The sequence below is a fragment of the Dendropsophus ebraccatus genome, chromosome 2 (assembly GCF_027789765.1).
Source record: "Dendropsophus ebraccatus isolate aDenEbr1 chromosome 2, aDenEbr1.pat, whole genome shotgun sequence".
Taxonomy (NCBI): domain Eukaryota; kingdom Metazoa; phylum Chordata; class Amphibia; order Anura; family Hylidae; genus Dendropsophus; species Dendropsophus ebraccatus.
This window is the reverse complement of record NC_091455.1, coordinates 106,114,594-106,137,549: the sequence shown is the minus strand read 5'-3', so window position 1 is coordinate 106,137,549 and position 22,956 is coordinate 106,114,594. Positions and strand designations below refer to the sequence as shown.

Below are 22,956 nucleotides of genomic sequence, written 5' to 3'. Positions count from 1 at the left end.
TCAAAGCGGGGCCGCCGCGCGGCCCCGCTTTGAAGTGCTAATGAGGACATAGGACGTACCGGTACGTCCTATGTCCTTAAGAGGTTAAGGCACCTGTGTAGTTTTCACTGCAGAGGAATAGGAAAAATGGTGAAGAGGAGGGACAGAGGGGTGGTGCAAAGTTAGGGCACAGATACTCCAAGCCACGGCTGTTGGGCACAGGGCTGCAAGTTTAAAAGTAGTTTTTTAGGACAATAACTGCATCACCTGACGAATGGACCCCAGGACAGATCTTGGATTAAAAGCAGCTATCCGAAGGTACAAATGGTTTGGGGGGTAAAGATTGTGGGTACAGAGTCGCTTTAACATTTTTTATTATTAATGATCTGTTAATCAGTTTACGGCTAAGTTCACACTATAAGATTTTTCGGCTGCCGTTGCCGACGGCCATCAAAAAGACATCCAATATTTGCCAATGATAGTCATCTATAATGATGATGATCATTGTCGACAGCTGGCATTAGCACATATCAGACATCTTTCTGATGGTCATCGACAATGACGGATGAAAAATCCAGTAGTGTGAAAATTGATCTATTAAGATAAAAAAAAGAAGACATTTGCTATTGTTCTATCCTGTTAAAAATGTGATCCTGATAGAAATGTATCAAACAGACTGTTTTTTTTCTTAGAGAGAAAAGGGGATAGTTACTTTTCAATGCAAAATTTCCAGTTGACACATAAGCTGCACACAAACTGATTTACCAGAGGACAAGGTGTAGTTATCCATCGACATAATATCTAAAAGAAACCAGAGGCAAGATATTGCGTCATAGTACTGCACACAGCTAATATAAGCCACTGATAGCCATATACTGTATATCAAATAGAGCAGAGTGCTGTGGTTTTCTGTAAGGAACAGAAGCCACAACACAAATAAGGCCTAACAGAGACATTACAACTAAGTAAATGGCTGCAAATAAAACAACTACAGTAAAAAAAAAAAAAAAAAAAATCACATGGACTGTTCCAAATAGCACACCTCACTTACTATACGATGTGGTATGTCACTACTTTTGCAATGTATAAGATCTTTAGCAAAGTGTTCATTTTATAGTTTGGTCATTCGGCAGATATCCACACAATCCATTAGGTATTCCTTTCCTCTAAGGAATGAAGCTTACAGTTTTAGTAGCTGTCTTGGTCTCCAGAATAATGTGTCTCTAGTACAAGTCTGAGTAAGAAGAATGAATTATTAAATGCTCTTGTCTCTTACATATTTATCACAGGTAGAGACACCATTCCCATCCTTTCAGCTACTGTAATGCACAATGAGGCCAAGTGTGACAGCTTAAAGAAGACCCGGTAAAGAAATGGAAATATTTGTTTCCAAAGTGTCAGCTGATGACACATTTTATATAAACTGATTCAAGGCTAGCACTAAAACCACCTGCCTAATGATGTGTGGGTTCCCTTCTGCCGTTAAAGCAGCTTTGACCCGTCAGGGCTTCACATTACCTCTGAAGGCATCCTGTGGTATTTAGCACCAAGACATCAGTAGCAGATCCTTCAGGTGCTACAAATTACAAGATGGTGGATCCATGGACAGGACTCGTTTCTCAAGCACATTATTCAGATGCTCAATTGGATATAATGTGAGAAATTTGGAGACTTCGTATAAACCTTGAACTGTTTGTCCCATTCCTCAAAACAATCTGGATCCATTTTATTAGTAAGGCAGAACACATTAGGCTACATGACAACATTGGCTGTAAGGGTATGTTCACACTGAGTAAAACAGGCGGATTCCCACCTGTCTCAGTGTCCCATAGCCTGTCTATGGGAGAGCGCACACTTCTCCACAGCCGCCGCTCTCCGCTCAAAGTAGTAACATGTCACTTCTTTGAAGCGGAGAGCAGCAGCAACGGGGGAGGACGCGCTCTCCCATACACGGGCCATGGGACAGGTGGGATTCCGCCTGTTTTACTCTGTGTAAACATACCCTAAGACGCCATATATAACAAAGAGAATATTGCCACAACTGAGATTGAACATGCTTGGATTTCTTGGGACTGCCAAATTACTGATAACTTAAACTTGTTGCACAATGTTGGCTGATCGTGGTCTTATAAAATGTTGAAAGATAACTATTTGTGCAGAAGTGGTCTGCTGTGTCTGGAGAGCCAAAAGCAGTTCGGGCAGCCCTCTTGCTGCTCCCCGCTGTGCATGTTACAGCACAGGCAGCGAGCAGGGAACGAGGGGGAATAGAGTGCCTTTAAGCTTTTTAATCAGTTTATGATATGCATATCCGTTGTGAGAGTGGACTACATGGGCTAGCCTTTGTGCATTAGTGAGACCTGTCTGCTTCTTACCCTATTGCTGGTGTACTTGTTGTCCTTTCTTGGGCTACTTTTGGTAGATATTTACTGGTGGGATGGATATACAATAAAACATTACACAATTAATATATGAATTAATGCTGTTTCTACAGAAAATCTTATGGATAATGCAACAAATAATGTGACCAAAGGCTGCAGGTCAACCATTTTTACATAGATTATTGAACTCTCAGATGATTTCTGATATATATGCAGCCTTAGATTTGACATGGAATTACATTTTATAGTAGATAAGCTGTCCTAATAAATATTGATATGAGGAGATCAGATGTTACCTCTGCATGTTACATCATTATACTGAACCCAAGGACACCATTTAAGCAATAGTGTTATAAACAAAATTCTGTTTGCTTCAAATACAACTGACTGCCAGGTTTCCCTGTGAAACCAATTTCACCTGATCAGTTTTTTTTTTTTTTGGGAAGGATGAGGTTAAATATTTCAGTTACTTTAGAATAACCACTTTTCTTAGGCTTTTTGAAATAATACTCCAACAATCAATAAAGCAGAATCTATTGTTCGGAAAAGAAGATTGTTTACTTTATTAAGTCATACACTTAAATAAAAATTAATAGAATTAAAAGACGTACAGACAATTCTTTAGGTAAAACACATAAAAGTTACTAAAATTGAAACAAACAGCAAAGGAGAAAAAACAAAAACAAAAAAACTCTAGTTCATGATTTTCTTTCCCAGTTAACTGGACACAGCATGAGATGTCTGTAAACACTTGCAAACAGGCAGGAGGATTTTGTATGGCAGCTGCCCCTAGTGAGTTTGAATGGATACTGTAAGAATGGCAGGCTTTATTTTCTCACGTCTTCGGTGTTGTCTTGTTGCTCCTTCTCCAACCTCATTTCTTTCAATTCCTGTCTGTACTTCCGTTCAATAAAACGTTTCTGATGAGCCATCTGGGGGAAGTTATCTGGGGAAAGAAGAAGAATGACATCACCTATACTATGTCTGTTAGGCATTATTCTGTTCTATCTAGAAAAGACAATACCAGAGCACACATTATTAACAGACAGACCTACAGTAAGAAATAAGGATGTGCTAGTAGTCGTGCAGTTGAAACAGTTGTCACATTCAGCGAAGCAGAGCTTGTCATTAGGCGCAACTGATGAAGTGATCAGTGGTTTATAGGACTGCATGATACACAAACTTTCAATTTAAGAGCTTTGCTAAAGGGTTTGTCCTGGGATATAAAATGGGAAGGTCATTCATGCCTGATTCCACACCGTTGCCATTCAAACATTCATTGAGTCCCTCATGTTCTCTGTGTTCTGGTCTCTCCCTCAAAACAAATAAAATACCTGCTCAGCCTAGCACTGGGTTTGGTCAGTATGACTGGGTGACCATTTCCTGTGTTTCAAGATGGAAACCAGGTGGAAGTGGATATTTAGGGTGATGTAGTTCATATATTTAGGAGGACCTCTTTATAGTCCAAAAATTGCCGCATTGTGGAGGAAATCTACGGCAGCTCATAGCTGCCATTGATTTCAGTTTGAGGCATGGCCTAGATATGTCAAATTTATTGATTGGTAATATAAAGGGACAATATCTCACCCCCAATATTTGTAGAGGATTTTGGACTATGTTTTTAGAAAAACGCCACACATATAAATTTGGGGATTAAAGGGGTTATCCAGGAAGCAGGGAAGGAATTATCTTTCCTACCTACTTTTGACTCCCTGAGGTTTGCTGCCATCTCAGCCAAATACCTTCTTACCTGGCTTGAGGGAACAGTACTATATAGCAATACAGTAGTACTAGTAATATACAGCAGTACAGTTGAAGGTATAACAATTAAAACAGCAATCACAAAATGCACATAACTTGCACCAGTCAGTGAACCAGTAGTCCTGCAGTTCACATGAGAAAATCACAGACAAGATCCTCTTAGCAAGATCATGGTGGGGTGCGCAAAACTAAATAAGTGTCCAATGTAAATAGCAACAAAGACAAATTTTCAGCACTTACCAGCACTGCGGTGAATCATATTGTGTTTTGCCGAAAATAAGACAGTGTCTTATAATGTATTAATTTTTGCTCCCAAACATGCGCTAGGTCTTATTCTCAGGAGATGTCTTATTTTTCCATTAAGAATAATTCACGTCACATACACAGCAGGGACAGAACGTATGGTATGGTGGTTTCCTGGTACCAGGGGGATCTTACCAAAGCACACTCGTACAGCACAGCAGGGACAGCGTGCGGTATGGAGGCAGGCGACAGGTTAATAGCAGACTGTGCAGAGCCCTAGATCTGGTGGTAGGGGACACAACAACAGGGATGGAGACAGGAGATGGGCCTCTTGATGCCTTGCCTGCACAATTACAAGTGACAGCCACGGAAGGGAACAACAGGCTTAGCCGGTGACGGTTTTTATGTCCTGCATGCAGCTGCAGCAGACGGTGAAGGTAGGAAACAAAGGTTGAGGACTAAAAAGAATCACAGCTGCATGCCCTGGTGTTCAGTTTGGCAGGCATGCTTCCAAACAAAAACTGTCCTAGGTCTTCTTTTTTTTTTATAAATTGTTTATTTTTGGATATTTCAAAAAGACATACAAAATAATCAAAAGCAGATAACCATATGTCCAGGTAACAGGGTTCACCAGGTTTCACAACAGAGAAGCTATACAGTCAGCATAGTACATCCCACCAGGTGCTTGGTATGTTCTAGACACAAAGATTATGGGAATGCCAGCAAAGAACAAATGCTGTGGACTTCATTCACAGGAAACCAGGGTCCCGAACCTGAGGAACCAACCCATAGGGCCAACTGGGCCTCTATATCAAGAGAACAGTAAACACTTAATACAACATCAAACATAGAGAGGGGAAGACCAGGACAGGACAGAAACAAAAGGGGCAATAAGTTGTTCATGTCAAGTGCCCGCTGGTGTATGAGAGAGCTCATAATAAGTATCCCAAGGTGCCCAAACCTTCAGGAATTTGTCCACCCTGCCGTCCTGGGACGCTGTGGTGTACTCCAGTCTCCTGACATCTTGTATACGATTGACAAGTTCAACGGCAGAAGGGATAAGACGTTGTCTCCAATACTTAGCCAGAAGGCATTTAGACGCTGTGAGTATATACAGAAACAACCGAGCTTGGTGCTTCCTCATAGTTTTTGGGGGGATATTCAAGATGTAGGAGAGCGGAGTCAGAGGTACCACTTGACCCAGTACCGCCGCGGTCAGCCCCTGGACCCCAGCCCAAAATGGTTTCAACTGAGGGCAATCCCAGAAGATATGTGGGAGGGTCCCCCTGTGAGCAAGGCATCTCCAGCATTCTGGCGGAGTAGCAGGATACAAACGATTTAGCAAATCCGGAGTGTGGTACCAGAAATAAAGGATCTTATATTGATTCTCTTTATAAGAAATACAAGAGGAGGATTTGGCCGCCTGGGCCCAAATAAGTTGCCACAGGCCCCGCGACAATGGCCGCTGCAGGTAGTCCTCCCATTTCTCCATATATTTATGTTGCAAGGTATCGCCACTAGAGGGAGAATTAATAAGGGTATAGATGGTTGATATTAGCCCCTTAGTACACGGGACACCTTTACACAGCTGTTCAAATAAGGTAGGTCTCTGGAAAGGTTTATAATCCGTGATCTGGGCTGCATAATAGGATATCATCTCGTGATAGGCTGCTGCCCGTAGGGGTAGGTCAAATCGCTCTCGGAGTGTCTGGAATGGCAAGACCTGTCGAGTAAAGGGGCACACTACATCAGCAAAATGGAACAGTCTAGCCCTTTGCCAGGGCGAGATTGCGTCATAGCTATAGGCCTCAGGTATCCGATCTGTATATAAGAAAGGTGTCAACAGAGATGGTTGTGAATGTAAATGAAATTGGGCATTGGTCTGTCTCCATACGTCCCAGGTATGTTTCATCGGACTCAGCAAAGAGAGGGTGTCAGAAGGAGGGGTAGGGGACCAGATTAGGTTACTGGGGTGCAGTGGGGCTATCCACAATTTTTCGATCTCCGCCCACTTAGTGTAGGCCAGGAGATTAGTCCAGAAGGGTATATTCCGGAGATGGGTCGCTAGATAATATTTATAGAAGTCTGGCATGGCAAGTCCCCCATTACTACGCCCCGCACAGATCACTGACTGAGCCACCCTATGTCTTCCCCCCTTCCAAACAAACTTTAACAACGCCCCCTGTAACTTCCGGATGGCTAATTTAGGTATAGGCACCGGCAACGTTTCTAACAGGTATAAAAACCTAGGAAGGACGTTCATTTTCACGGAATTTATCCTACCTATAAGAGATAGAGGGAGTTTGGCCCATTTAGTCAGCTGTACTGAGATATCTTGAAATAGTGGGGGAAAATTTTGTTTATATAGTGTAGAGTAGGTCGGGGTTATATTTGTGCCCAGGTATCTGAGGGATTGGTGACCCCACCTATAGGGATAGGAGGCCCGTAAAAGGGAGACCACCGAATCAGGAAGGTTAATCGCCAGTGCCTCACTTTTATGAGGATTTATCTTATAGCCTGATAAGGTGCCAAATTCATTCAAGAGAGAGTGCAAGTTAGGGAGGGTAACCAGGGGGTTCCTTAAAGTTAGCAAGACGTCATCCGCAAAGAGGGACAATTTGAATTCCCGATCCCTAACCTGCACTCCCTGTATGTCTGGAGATAGACGTATTTTAGCCGCAAGGGGTTCCATACTGAGGACAAACAATAGCGGGGACAGGGGGCAGCCCTGGCGAGTCCCATTTTTGATGGATAACGGTGACGACATAGCATGCGCCAACTTTACTCTAGCTAAGGGGGTTGCATAGAGCGCTCGCGTTGCCTCTAGAAATGCACCAGAAATACCAAAAGCCTCCAAGGCCGAGAACAAAAAAGGCCAACCTAGCCTATCAAAGGCTTTCTCGGCGTCGAGACTCAAGAGAAGGCCCTGGGTCTCAGTCTTGTTCAGGATCTCAATGAGGTCAATGGTACGCCTGGTGTTATCCCCTGCCTGCCTATTCACAATGAACCCCACCTGGTCCGCATGCACAAGTGTCGGTAAATACTGTCCCAGCCTAACCGCTAGAATTTTAGTAAAGATTTTCAAGTCTGAGTTCAGAAGGGAAATAGGGCGGTAGCTCGCCGGGTCAGAGGGGTCCTTTCCCGACTTGGGGACTACCGTAATAAATGAATCCAGCATCCTTGGCGGGACAGGACTACCTCGCAGAAAGGAATTATACATTTCCAGGAGATACGGGGTCAGCATAGTAGCGAACGTCTTATAATAAGTATAGGGCAGACCATCTGGTCCAGGAGACTTCCCATTAGGGAGATTTTTAATCACCTCGCATAACTCCTCTAGGGTGATGGATTCATTTAGAGAGGCTAGGTCAGAGGGTGCAAGTCGCGGCAATTGGCAGGAGGCTAGGTATTGGTCAAGGAGGTGTGTACGTTGTGCTGGGTCTGATGGGAGGGAGTCAGGGAGGGAGTATAAGGAGGTGTAAAACTCCGCTAGAATTGCGGCTACTTTATTGGGGTCATGATGCAGGTGACCTTGTTTATCTTTCATGGCATGAGGGGAGGTCAGGAGAGTATTTTCCCTTAATTGTGAGGCTAGTAGTGTGTGAGTTTTGTTGGCTCTACTGTAATATTTATGCTTGGTAAAATAGAGCATACGGTTGGCCCTGGCTGGTCCTAGGTCTTCTTATTAGGGGAGGCCTTATATTTAGCAATTCAGCAAAACCTCTACTAGGTCTTATTTTCAGGGGATGTCTTACTTTTGGGAGAACAGGACAGATAATTCCATGATGGAGATGCATGAGGGAGGGGGATAAACAGGTAGACACAATTCTGGGACAACCCTTCTGTGCCGGCTTTCCTTCTTCTGGCCAGGAAAGCAGGGAAACCAGCCTGAAATGGTGTGCCAGTATTATGTATCATTCACCTATTCAAGCCAGGTAAAGGTCCCCATACACTTTCAATAACTGACGTTTGGCTGTCAGTTCTCTCTCCCAACCGTTGCCTGTCCTCCCCATACACAGGAACGTCTGACACAGCCAAGTGTATGGGAAGGGGTAAGCCACAGCAAGATAGCGCGCGATGCCAGCCCCATACACCTCAGATTGATGTCCAAATCACGAGCTGCAGGTTTGTCCATCTAAAGCAGGCATGGGGAACCTTTGGCCCTCCAGCTGTTACAAAACTACAACTCCTATCATGCCTGGACAGCCAAAGCTAAGGTTCCCCATCCCTGGTCTAAAGTCTAAGGCGTATGGAGACCTTTAGATGATAATTGGCTGAGATGACAGCAAGCTGAAAAGAGAAGCCAGGGCACAAGGAAAGGTAAACCTTCCTGCACCACAAGATAACCCCTTTAAGCACAATAGAATTGTGGACCTAAAATAAATTACATAATATGATAAAAAGTAGAGATCCGCTTAAAAGCATGCTCTTTGATTATTAGAAGTCTCTCTGTGAAGGCTCAAGGCACAAAAGACAGAACAAAAACTTACATTTTTCCAAGGCATCCATGGCAGCTCCCATCTCAGCCTGCTGAATACTGCAAGACATAAGGAAAAAAAATAAAAAGAAGAATAAAGAAAAACCTCCAATTAACCTAATTACCACCATCAGCTTTAACTGAGCTTTTAAATCCTTTTAAGCGGCAATAAGACAAGAAAATGAGAAAGAGATACACAATTTTTCTTGAGGGTCTTTTAAAAAAAGCTTTCCACATTTAAACGATAGTTCTGTGATTGCTTTCTGTTTCCAATGTATTAGCAAACCGATTGCTACCACTCAATATATATATTTTTTGTTTTTCACAATTCTAAATATAGCCCACATGCATGGAGATTTTGTTAATTGTTTTGTGTCTGAATAGCTTTAACGTGTCCCAATGCACCAGTGAGCTTCACTGTCCTAATGAAATACTTTGTAAAGAGAACAGAAAGCGCGTTAAGCGTCCAATCTTTCCTTCATAAAGAGGCTGCACACAATTACCCGCTCTTTACTCCCCTTTTGATTAATGACAGTCAGCCAACAAAACCTACATTAAAAAAATCATCATCAGGCGAATGGAAAGGAAAAAAAAAAAAACACAACCCACACAGAACCATTATTAATGGATCCTTACTAGAAAACTGAGTAAATAATATAATAACATTCCTTCTGGATGGGTAGAACAACTCTGAAACAGAATTCAGTCACAGATGGGTAACAATAGGAGCTGTCAAAGAGCACAAGGAAAGGGGATGCAACATGGATTTTCTGTCAACCTTTCCTTCAAAGATGTCATGTTACTGCAGAAATGTATATGGCTTTGTTCATATGTATGTAATGAACTGACAATACGTCTACGATTTAGCTAATTACAGCTGACATTACAAGCAAGGGGTATGTTATTATGTTCGTCATAAGTAACCAAGCATAATGACTTAATATTGTTTTCTACTTTGAAGTCAAGACAGGACAGGGCCATAGAGGGGAAATAACTTATTAATGTGTATGATGCGTATTGCTGGAGCCACTAGATTAGAAACCTTTTCAGCATTATCTATTAATCAAACATCAACAGAAAGCTTTTAAATTACCTCGGCCCTTTACCGCAGCCAATTCGTTCGCCTTTAAAATATACAGCAACAGTGTACGTCCTTGCATGAGAAGGTCCTACAGTTTGGAGTGTCCTGAAATAAAAAAGCGAAACATACTTTCATAAAGGAAAACACTGCTTACCTAATCAGTATTGTGATTCCGGCAGACATTGCCCCGTGTAATAAAGGGGGGGGGGGGGGGGGGGAATCAGCCTAGGAGCTGATCATCAGATGATTGTTGTTATTCAACATGTTGAAAAAAAAAAATCATCTACCGACTGTGCAGCGCTACGTGTAGTTTGGGTGGTGTGTGGTCAGCAGGTACCTGCCCACACTCCCTGGTGTCCTGCCTCTTCCCAGCTGACAGAAGCCAATCACTGGCCATGGTGCTGTCCTTTCTCGGTCATTGATTGGCTGAGCCACCTGTGACTCCAGAGATGGGTGTAGACGCTTCAGTGACAGCTCCGGTCAGTTGGGTAGAGGCAAGAGGACACTGGAAAGTGTGGGCAGGTAAGTATAATGTATATTATTTACTATAAAGCAGGGCTGCATGCACATTGTTAACAATGTCCATACAGCCCTTTGCTGTAAAATAGTCAAGCCATGTTATAGGCTCGAGAAGCAAGTGCCAATTTAGCAGATCAGCTTATTCGACAAAATCGTCTAAATAGTTCAGAAAAAGTATAATAATGATCAAGTATGTTTCTTCCATAGACCTCTTATGTCTTTGTTATATAGAATCTGCATTGCATGGGGGAGAGGTGAAGGAAAGTCTTCTGACGGCAAAACCAATAAATGTAACAAAAGCCCCTCAAAGATGGGGGGAATTACATAATCACAAGAGAGGCATAATCCTGTTCTGTTAAAGAAGCACTGGGGCTTATATAATGCAGCATAGACTATAAATACAGAATAATGTAGGGGCTTGTGTATGCCTCATGTATGTCTATGATAGTTTCATGATTCCTTCTTTCCCTGTGATATGACTCTCCTAAAGCAGCAGCCTACACTTTCCATGTTCCTTCAGCTCTGAAGACAGAGAAGGGTGGGGTTTCACTACATTGCATTTGCCTTGATTCATTATGGAATTCAGCTTGAGCCTGTCTACTTGTGATAGGCATTTTTCGGTCACATCTTACAAGGAGGAGACAGAGGAAAGTAACATCTCACGGGACACAATAAAAAATCTACACATGGCAGATAGAGGAAACATGCAGAGGAGTTTTATAACACTGCAGTTAATCAATGTAGGAGATCCAACTACTAAACCATTGTTCTCCTGATCTCTTACATAGGGCAGAAATAATATCTTGAATAATATCTTGACTATACAGAAGAACAAAGAGAGTGGTGCTGAGTGAAAGCGGGAAAGGGATGTGTTTGAGAGCTGCCTGTGGGACTGATAGGTGATAATGAGAGCATGCACTGGCCTGGTAGGCTTAGTAAGGATGGCCCAGCTGCAATAATGTTAAAAATGTCAGAGTCTGAATACTCTTGTGACCCAACTGATCACAGAACTGACCCAGGAGAAGCAAATCAAAGCTCATTCTCTTCCAGCTGTTTGCTATGTCACCAAAACCCAATGTAAGTAAATGGGACTATCTTGGTTGCAGGCACAGAGTGTGAGAAGAGCTGCACACTTATCTGCCCACTTGTTTTAGTCTGAACACTCATACTCTAATTTCTTTTATTTTTTACAGTAACCGGTACAATTTAAGAAAAAAAGTGGGGTAGTAACGGTCTTTAAAGAAACAGTAAAAAAAAGTATTTTTATATAAGAACAAACTAGGTATAACAAGGTGGTGGTGGTGGTAAAGATTACATGTCCAGTCATTTATTTGCATATAATGGTACATAAGAAAAGATGCAGTAAAAAGATTCTTAAGCACAGAAGAAACTACAACACAGCACTCACTTGTATAGAGGGATGTCTGGTTCTTTTCCTTCAGTTCTCAGAGTCAGACAACACTGCTGAAGCTGTGACTTTGGATCATTCCAGTCTTGATTTAAAATAAACTCCTGTTGACCATAGAGAACACAAGAATCATTCAGCTCTAAATAGTGCTTGATAGACTCTTAAAAAGCAATACAAGAGACACTAGGAATCACTTGGTCAAATGTATCGGAACAATAATCTTTTGTTATTTAGTCCCACACAAGAGAAGATAGCATCAATCACTGGCAGTATACTAAAACTCTCTTCCAAACAAGTTTTGATTAATTTGCTTTGTCAAACTGTTCCAAGCTGCCAATGATTGACTATTGCATGTGTCTACTACGCAAGTGCCTAACTCACTCTGTGATGCCCCCTGAGCCGGTTATCTTTTCTAGAAAGTGATTTCCCGGTTACTTATTGACACCCTGAGGGTATTTGAAAAATGTTATCTTTTTGTCTTGCCAATCCATCCACATCGAACATATCTAAAGCGTAAATCAACCTGCAAGGTTATGTCCATAGTCTGTTACCACTGCTGCGGCTTAACCCCTTCCCAGCTGCCAGAAATGACAAGGGACTTACTGTTTTATTTATATAGGAAAGAGTTAGGAGTTAATACGGTACTAAATGTCATTTACCTTCAGTCTTGGGAAGAAGCAGACATTCATAAATGTGTGAACGTATTCCAAGTCCGTGTCGATATAAAGTGCAGCAATAAAAGCTACAGGTAAAACATATAGGTTAATTTGGAACACACTTTCCCAGATGGCTATAAAAACAATAATAATAAAGTAACATTGGACACATTTTATCAGGGTGGAATTAAGTAGTTTGGGCACTGAGTGGTTACAGATGCTCAAGTCTTAAAAGCAAATACCATGCAGTTAAGAGAACAGAGCAAGCTGGCGTACAGGAAAATGGAGCCACTTATACTTTTCTGACAAAGAAATGGATTGTAATGTTAAATATTTATGCAATAGTCACCAATGCACTGCTAGTCCTAAAAGATGCGTAACTGTTCATTACACAGCACGGTCTAATTCTTTTCATACAGTTTGCTTTCACTTCACATGGTGACAGAAGAACACTCTGCTACATGAACAAACACTGCTTTACTGGTAATAGTTACAAGAAAGAACACATCTTTTAGCTCTATGCTTCCAATTTTCCTAAAGATTGCACATGGGACATTAACATATGGTCCTTAATATATGACCAGCTGCATGTGTCTCTGGTGCATGTCAACATGCAGTCCCCCCAGTATAAAGCAGCATGAACCGGGACCTCGAGATAATTTTGCACCGTTCTATAAGATTATTACATTAGCTTTAAATAAATCTACTCCACATGGCCACAATGTCCCACAAACCCTAAATACTGTAAAAACATTACAGCTCAAATGAATCTATAAAATAATTAGCTACACAGGGCCAAGGAATTGGAGGCATAAAACAACATTAAAGATGCATTACAAGGATTGTCCTGAAACCATTTGATGGAATGTACTGGACTTGATCAAATATTAATAAAATATGTGGTCTAACGTTCAACAGGACTGTGCTTCTAAATGCTGGAAGAACAGCAGCTCAATTTCTAGAAAGCATGTGGGGCTCTTTGTAAAGGTTTATATTAGATTTGTAAAATGGACAGGGCACCTCCAGAACCTCACCATGCTAGAAATCGCTGATAAAAAGGAAGGAAGCAGAAGTCTACATTTGGTTTACAGCTGTTATTCATATTAGCTAACCCAATCAAAACTATATCTGGTACAAAAGAGGTAAAGAGATTATAAGAAACTGTGTCTGAGCACAGACGGAAATAAGATTAACTACTCTTGTTTACTTCATGTATTTTTCTATAGAGGCGACAACTGAAGAATTATAGTGTATTTACAGACTTCCAAGTAAGTTTTACAACATTTTACTATTATTTTTACATGAGTCTATTATTACTATGGATACAATTTAAAGTAAGAGTTTAAAAGTAAAAATAAAAAGAATAAAATTCGATAAGAAATCACTATAAAAACAATTTGCTGAAAGCTTACACTGAAAATTAAGAATTCAGGTTTTATGTTTGTTAACCTTGATCTCATACCTAACCCTTGAGTCACTCAAATAGACTTAATAGGCTGAGATATTGGGTGCTTACGTTTCAGAAGTACCTTTTCACCTTTTTCTTTAACATTTACAGGCACTTGGAAAAGTAAAGAAGCTGAGATAAAGGATGCCTTATTTCAAGAGTGATCTAAAGGTCTATCCACACGTCACACCGGTTTTATTTTGCCTGCTAAAATCGAAATTGTCACATTTATATGACAAAAAATGCAATATGAATGCGACATATGGATAAATCCTTACTATATTTGTAAGTATATGCCATTCCCAGTCTCAGGCTTCAGTGAAAATTAGATTTATTTTTTTTTTTTACTAATAACCTTTCTACCAACAAAGATAAAATACACAACCGAATAAAAAACAAACAAACATGGCTACTACAGTGTGCCACCACAATGTCCATAAAATGCTTTCAGATCCACTCGAAGATCTATTTACCTCTGTATTTTACCTGACATGTTCAATATTTACAGTATGTTATTCTATTTACGTACATTCAAGCAAGTCAGCCAAGGTTTTGGTCCTAAGAGCCACAGGTCTCTTGGTTTTATCGTTAGCGATGGCAAACTCCTGCATACCCAGCTCTTCTGCTACCTTGGCCTGAGTCCTGTTATTCACCAGTGAACTACGCAGCAGCTGCAAGATACAGAGAACAAGATAATGAGGGGACATAAAAACATGGCAATGTAATCCAAAATCCTGACATCGTAAAAAAATGAGACCACTTAAGATCAGCTTTTAGTGTTCTTTAGAGTAGGTATGCGTCTTCATAACTCAAGCAAATTCCCTAGCCCAAGCCAAAACAAAACAAAAGGAACTAACAAGCCTATCATGGGATTTTAACGTATTAGCATTTTCCCTAATTTATGAACACTTTCTGGCATAAATTCTGCATTGCTGACTGACTCATAATTTTGTTGGAAACTTCTTTTTCAGCGCAGATCTCTCATTATTTCTAAAGCCATTCCTTTATTAAATCTGTTCTTCTCAAACTGTCACTCTGAAGGTATTTTAGACAGATTAGGGCACCCAATGTTACATGAAAGATAAATGCTCATTGTGCATAATAAGAACTTTCTTTTACAGATCTTGGCAATGTCAGTCATGTTTGACAAGATTCAGTAATTATAGTTCAGGATAATATTGCTTCTAGACCTTCAATGTACCTAACTTGTTCATCACATGTACTTTATCTGTGTGTATAGCATCCGTGCATCCAAATTATATGATCAAAACTGCAGCTACAGTAACATAATAGGGACCTAAAAGCATTCAGTTCTGTATACACTTGAGGTAAACAAAATATGTCAAATAAAAATAATGTTGGAAACTAAACATTCAGATACATTAATTGGCAATGCTGGGTTTAGCGCTACATCCACAATGTATACATTTACAATGTACCATGCTGGTACCTAACCATTCAAGAGAGAAGAATTGGTAACTTGGTATGGGTGGCATGGGCACTACCAGTACACCCCCTACTTCTAAAAAAAGATTTATCTTGCTAGAAAGCCTAAATAGGAACTAGGAGAACCACTACTGTATAGGTATTGATATGTAACTAGTACATTTTTTTGGATACTGTTATACGGGCTTGCCACATTTTAAGACAAACTTTGGACTACAACTAACATTACAGTCAGGTTTTAAACAGCAAGTTCCACATTAAATGCCAAAAATATAGCTGTATTTTGGCTTGTAATCAGCTAAAAGAAGGACCCTGCAATATACACTGTGTGCATTTGACTACAACATAGTATGCAGATAATTTATTAGAAGCACATGTAGAATAAGGAACTACTTAAACTACTCATTGGTTGCCATCAGCATTAACAATGCCAATATCTTTATTACTATAAACCAGAGTAAAACCTTTATTATTACTATCAGAAGTGCTAGGTAAAAAATATAAAGTGCAGATAAAATATGTAACAAGTTCAGGTTTTTTGAAGGTTACCTCCTTTAGTGACTGCAGTCAGGGATCCACATGTTAGCTAATGTGGCTCTTGATACTGAGAGAACACTGAAACATCCAGAACTCCAGACTGTATTGTATGGCCATTTGCGTATATCAATTTATACATCAATACATATACATTTTTTTATTAAATCTTCAAAAGACATCATCCAATTTTACTACCACAATAACAAACATTACCTGCCGTTTCAATCAGTTTTTAAAAACCTACATGCTTTTGCTAGAGGTAGGCTGGGTTCACACTACATTTTTTAAACCCGTTTTTGCAAAAAAACTGATGGAAAAATAGATGCAATTGTGTGTTTTTCTATTGACTTCCATCCCCCCCCCCTATAATGGAAGTCAATGGAAAAACAGATGCACGTTTTTCAATCCGTTTTTTTGCAAAAAACGATGAAAAAAAAACAGATTGCAAAACATAGTGTGAACCCAGCCTAACCTTCAGATTGGTGACAAGGTAATTTTAGGGCTTTATGAAGCAGCATTGCTGTTATTGAGCAAGTGCAATCATTGGGCACGGGTAATGTGGGTAAAAAGGTATACCAATTTAGATGAGTTCCAATTCTATACATTGAATTCACAGAAAACATAATCATCCACATCACTGGGGTATGAATTGCTGATTCATAGTGCTGATGGGCTCCTATGCTTTCTTCCACAGGGTATAACTGAGCACTCACTCTAAAAAGGGTCATCCAAACCCTGAACTACACTCCCAGCATGATTCCTGAGGGGAGAGGAATGTAGTCCAAAAGGTAACAGACTTAAAACCAAAGTGTAGGGTGAGTGAGAAGACAACACAGGCCGAGCACAACAGGGTTAGTAGTATACATTGGCCATATAGATAAGACAGGAAGTAACATGCAGAGCATCTGATCCTCTCTTCTATGTCGCGACATGTGAATGGAGAGATTACAGATGCACTGGGTTTGCAGGGTGCTACTGTATGTAGGCAGGAAGGAAAAGAGAAAACAGCAGCAATATAATAAGGCGGGGGGAGGGGGGGGCTTTTCAATAAGTACTGATCTCCTGCTGCTAAGATAAGAAGCGTGGGGATGGTCGAGGTAATATATCAGTAATAAAGCACTGGCCCTATTAGATAAGGGGGGTCGGGGAATATATGAGTAATAAAGCACTAGTCCTATAAGATAAGGGTGGTTGGGGAAAAGTTGATGTCACTATTTGGCAGCTTGGTTCTGAGCTGGAAGAGTCCATTGTGTGGGGGGCAGGGCTGTATTAACAGCTGCTGCTGCCCTAGGCACTAAACCTGAAGACGCCCCATCTTCACGCACCTATTGGCGATACCAGACCTGACCAATACCACCATACCCTCCACCCGCCTGGAAAAGACACCAGATTTACTGGCAAGTCTGAACGGGAGGAGGGAAACTAAAAAAAAAAAAAATAGTTTTTGCTGTCCCCCTGCTCCCTGGTGCTGCCCCCCTGCAAGGTGCTGCCCTAGGCACCGGACCACGGGTGCCTAATGGTAAATACGGCCCTGGTGGGGGGAGATCTGTGCTGTTCTCTTCCTGGATGCTTGTGTAATATGAAGATTTCCTGTGCTATGGCTATTGAGTGGTATGGCTGCAGCAGGCCTTGAGTGTGCGTGCGCTATGGTTGTAGCAGGCTGAGTGTGTATGCTATGGCTGCAGATGGCTGTGTGTGCTAGAGCTACAGCAGGCTGTGTGTGCGTGCACTATGGTTACAGCAGGCTGTGTATGTGTGTATGCTATGGCTGCAGCAGGCTGTGTGTGTGTGTGTGTGTGCATGTGCTATGGCTGCAGCAGGCTGTGTGTGTGTGTGTGTGTGTGCGTGCGCTATGGCTACAGCAGGCTGTATATGAAAGTGTGTGTGCTATAGCTACAGCAGGCTGTGTGTATGTATGTATTAGAGGCAGAAATTAAAAGGGTATTCTGGGAAACAGTGAAAAATCCAGGTGGGGACAGGGGTTGGTGGGATAATAATAAAGAAGACCTATTTACCCTTCCCCAAGCCCCTGCAGTGCAGCATCACTGCTCATGGTCCCCGCTAAGCTCCTGATCCTATGATGTCATTACCCCACTCAGCGAAACAGTAAGTGTTCCTGTGGAGCTGCAATGATTCAGGAGCCCATCTGCTGACAGAGCGCTGATAAATCTGAACTTGTGTCTGACCCTTTTATATCACTATGGCTCACCCCTCTATATTACTATGTGTGACCCCTCTATATCACTATGGCTGACCTCTATATCACAGGGATCTGGCATTGTTAGCAGTGTTTCTGTGTGTATGGTGAATATTTAGTTAGAAACATAGAAGACTGTAAGCAGGAAAAGACCACCTGCTCCATCTAGTCTAGTTCTGAGTAGTTCAGGACACGGAGGCTGGAGACTGTCTGCACCCACTGCACACACAGGAGAAGCTGCTTTATATCTTTCCCTATTCCCTCAGAAGTCGCCCCAGGATCATGTAGGACATTAGGAAGAAGCTGCTGAACCTAATCTACTTTACACCAGTGTGATAAATAACTTCCCTGGTTTCTGACTTGCCATTTATGAAAGAGCTGGAGTCGGTCCCTGATAAAATTCAGGAGTCAGAGTCAGAGCTCTCGCTTACTGACTCTACAGCCCTTTTTTTTGGTCTTTTTTTTTGGTAAATAAAGTGATTTGCAAATATAAAATATGTACTATAAAAAATGTGGAAGGTTGTTTAATACAGTGCCCATTTATTGTATCATTTCCTTCTCAAAGTACTAACATAACATACATAAATGTGTACAAAAATAAAAATAACATTTTAAATGGTGTGGTAGTACCCTAAGCTTTTGGACATATGGAATAAAAGATGTACAGTACCTGACACCACCCACCAACATGATAATGTGTTTCAACATATATAAATTCAACACTTTACAGGCCACAGGCTAGAAGAAAATGAGAAGGTGGTTCACTTTTTCAGTTTTTTTAGGCTAAGAGTAAAATGCAGACCTTGTGGATGACAAGGTTAGCCTCCTGTGCAACAGCAATATAATCCTGCAAAGAGCATATGTTTAACGGAAGGAAGGAATCTGAATGTCTTACACGCTCGGAGCAATGCAGCTCACTAACAAACAAGAGCATTTGGCTGACAGTAGGAATCACAAGCTGTACCAGTGCATCCTCCATTAAATTGCCTTTTGTGTAGCAAACATTTAGACAGAGCATGAAAGTATAAGGGTTTTGTCTCATGGCACTTTAGAGTGGTATTTGCTCTGTCTTATTGCTGTTGTGTTTACTTGAATTATATTAACGTCTCCTTTAACTATTGGCATTAGCATAAATATGAACTTTAAATTTAACAATGTCCTTATTCATGACCATTATGTCAAAATTACCAATACAGTGCGTGGGGTTTCTATTAATTCCGCTATGAAAATGTGCACATATCTGAGGTCACTCATAACATCTCATCTGGTGTTACTAAATCAATGAAAGCATTGTTCCTTCTGATAAACAGGATCCATTTTCCTTGGCTAGAACTAAACAATGCTGTGTATTTTAGGATAAATAATATGTTACTTCTCCACCATTCTTGTTTGTTAAACAGTTATGTATATCCTATTTATTGTTCAAGCTACGGAAGTAATGTTTGTATCATTTTCCTGACAGAGCTTTAGTATACATGCCATTTGCTTTTTTGTTTCATTATTATCAGGCTTTTAGAGTGTAAAAAAATAATAGCTACGTATTTCAAGCCCAAACTCAGTTTGTTTTATGAATGTTACATTGATTTTCTTTGTGAAGGAAGAAGTTTCAGAATCCATTTAAATTATGCCAGTCATCTGCAACATATGTATGTCAGTGCAGGCTCAGGAACCAAGTCTGTTTCATATACAGTGTGTATTACAGCTGACACTGGTTGCAGCACCTGGGATTGCAGATAACACTAACCCCACTGCTTAACAATTTAGATGCTTCAGTCAATAGCTCCCTCTATTACCCAATCACCCTCCCGCAATAACATCAGGGTGTATTGTAGGGCTGTCATGGTGGCTTTGCAATGTTAGTTAAAATTACGAAAAAAAAGGGCTTACCAGATGAACACAATACAATGCAATGCAATAAATATGTACATATGTATGTAGCTGGGCTGTACAGTGAGAGGTATAACCAATAGGAAGGAAGAGACTTCACCTACGAAAAGATATTGATAAAATGAAACAGGCACAAACACTAGCTGCAAAAAATGGTGGAAGCTCTAAAGCTTAAAACCGATCAGCAAAGACTTAAAAGGGGTTATCCAGCATTAAAAAACATGGACAATTTCTTCCAAAGACAGCCTGACTCTTGTCTCCAGTTTGGGTGTTGTTTGCAATTAAAGGAAATGGAGCTTAACTGCAAACCACACCTAAACTGGAGACAAGAGTGATGCTGTCTCTGGAAGAAAGTGGCCATGTTTAACTGTCACCATGTTTACCTGTTATTCCATGTTTCCTCACCCAATCAGTGTGCAGACGCTCCTGCGTCTTCGGAAGTTCAGGTAACTATGGAATCAGAATTGGACCAGGGAACAGATTTGACCCAGCATGGTCATATTTATGTACACCAATTTGAGTGAGAAAACATAACAAGTACTCACTAGTTGTTTGCCGCCCTAAATGAGGGCAGCATGAACTAATTAAAGAAATGCTGAACAGATTGGTGTATTACCTACATCATTCTGTTTAGCCGTTCTAATATGCAGGAGAATAGGATTCTTACCACACTGCATAGATAGACAACTGCAAACCAACAACTTGTGGGTGGAGTTTTCTGCTTCTCATGAATATCCAGGACTACTGGGCTCATGCATATAATGGAGAGGACTTCTTATTGTCCATGTTATTTAGAAAGATATCTCTGGATCAGCTTCACAAAACAAAGTAAGTAATACATCATTCTGTTCAGCTTCTTTGTCACTAGTTTATCCTTTTACACGGGGGGACTGTGAGAAGTAAACAAGCGCTGTCAGTTGTCACTTGCTCCTGGTTCCTCGCTCACTGCCCACACTATTAGACGCAGCGGCAGCGAGCGGGTAAGTGCAGAAGCAGCCGCAGGGAGCTGCAGGGGGGGGGGCTGCCTGGGTGATTTCTAGATAGTCCGGCAGCCCATAGAGGATAGCGGCATTCTGCTGCCACCGCTCCGATACCACGGAGCGACGTCAGCAGATCGCTGCTATCATTGTCGTTTGTCTTTCAACATGTTGAAAGACAAACGACAGCAACAATCAGTAGAGATGCGCAGACCATCTGACTTTTGGTTCGAAAGCAGTTCGCTCGATCGTGATGCCCGTGATCTCGAGTGCCGATCGAAAATTTCATATAGGTTAATGTTAGTTGGGGGAAAGATCAGGAGCAACATGAGGCAATATTATTTTACTGAAACAGTAGTAGACACATGGAACAAACTTCCAGCAGAGGCAATTGGTATATCAACAGAAATTAAAAGGGGTATTCAAAATAAAAATGTTTATTGTTTCCTCTACTTTTTAAAATAACGTAGTTAATCCTGCTCATGGATGCAACTCTATTAATAGACCGGCATCCGCTCCAGCCTGTTCTCGTAAAATGATGTAAAAATCCCATAGCAATGTACCTAAGTAATACTTTCGCTTTAATGGGTGCAATATGGCTGATGAAAGCAAAGGGAAATCGCAAGATTGTTCGAGTAGCCCTGGCTGTGCAGCAGACTCTGTAAATAAGCACCCATCTAGGCTCAGGCAGTCAAAAACGTCTAAAATGTTTGCATGCAGCTAACACAGATGGAACAATTTAAGAATCACATGATTACCAACAACCAGTAGTATATATAGCAACAAAATATATACAGCTTTACAAATATATTTGTATAGTTATATATCTATTTTTTTTAATGAAAAAAGGAAAGTTTCTTTTATTCAGCATGGATAACAAATATGATAAAACAGTAATACTAAAAAGACATGTATCACCTAAATTTTCTTTCACTGATTAGAGTTAGATAGTGCAACTTGTTCTTTTACTCCAATCTGTTTCTATTTTCTCACTGTTATTTTTTTTATTTTACTTTTTGTACATTGTTATGGGGGGCTGCAAGTTGCTGACCTGTTTAACAACTGCATTTAGTGACATGCTTTACAGCGAGGCTCATGGACATAGACAACAATAGGCAGTCAGTCAGAGTCTCTCCCCTTGAGATGAATGTGAAATATTTCTAAGCGTACTGTGACCTTTGAAGAGGTCATTCTACTAGTGTCACATGTCACTGCAATGCTGTGCAGATCACTTTACTGCAGATTCCTCTTATAATTACAGACAAAGCATGTAATGTCAGCTTAGTTTTAGCCCCAGTGGTAAGAATTAAAACTGAAAAATATCATGATTTTTTTTTATAATATAGATAGAAAAATGGAAAATTAGAAAAATTCTTAAAAAATATGTTTAACCCCTTAGGGACCAAGCCTGTTTGGGCCTTAATAACCAGGCTCATTTTTCAAAATCTGACCTGTCTCACTTTATGCGCTTATAGCTCAGTGATGCTTTAACGTATGCTAGCGATTCTGAGATTGTTTTTTTCGTAACATATGGTACTTTATGTTAGTGGCAAAATTTGGTCACTGTCTTGTGTGTTTTTTTTGAAAAAAACATCAAAATATAATGAAAAATGTGAAAATTTTGCACTTTACGAACTTTGAAATTCTTTGCTTGTAAAAAAAAAAAGGCACATGACAAAAATTAGTTAGTAAGTCACATTATCAATATGTCCTCTTTATTCTGGCTTTATTTCGTAAACATATTTCACTTTTTTAGGGTGTTACGGGGCTTAGAAATGTATCAGCAAAGCAAATTATCAAATTTTCATGAAATTTCCAAAACTGATTTTTTTAGGTACCAGTTCTTTTTTTACGTTGATTTAGGAGGCTTGTATACTGGAAACCCTCATAAGTGACCCCATTTTGGAAACTAGACACCTTAAAGAATTAATCTAGGGGTATAATGAGCATTTTAACCCTACAG

The 22,956-nt window shown here is 40.6% G+C and overlaps 1 protein-coding gene across 2 annotated transcripts in view; it reads right to left on the bottom strand.

Moving 5' to 3' along the window:
- Positions 1-2,915: 2,915 nt before the first annotated feature.
- The window catches only part of DROSHA (drosha ribonuclease III), a 214,898-nt gene continuing 194,857 nt past the window's right edge, over positions 2,916-22,956 (bottom strand). For both annotated transcript variants that reach the window (XM_069958135.1, XM_069958134.1), the window contains exons 27-32: positions 14,479-14,620; positions 12,506-12,588; positions 11,847-11,950; positions 9,932-10,024; positions 8,852-8,898; positions 2,916-3,303 (exon numbers count right to left, since the gene is read on the bottom strand). In XM_069958135.1, coding sequence (XP_069814236.1) covers positions 3,185-3,303; positions 8,852-8,898; positions 9,932-10,024; positions 11,847-11,950; positions 12,506-12,588; positions 14,479-14,620 — 588 coding nt within the window. In that variant the 3' untranslated portion in view covers positions 2,916-3,184. The remainder of the gene's footprint in view (positions 3,304-8,851; positions 8,899-9,931; positions 10,025-11,846; positions 11,951-12,505; positions 12,589-14,478; positions 14,621-22,956) is intronic.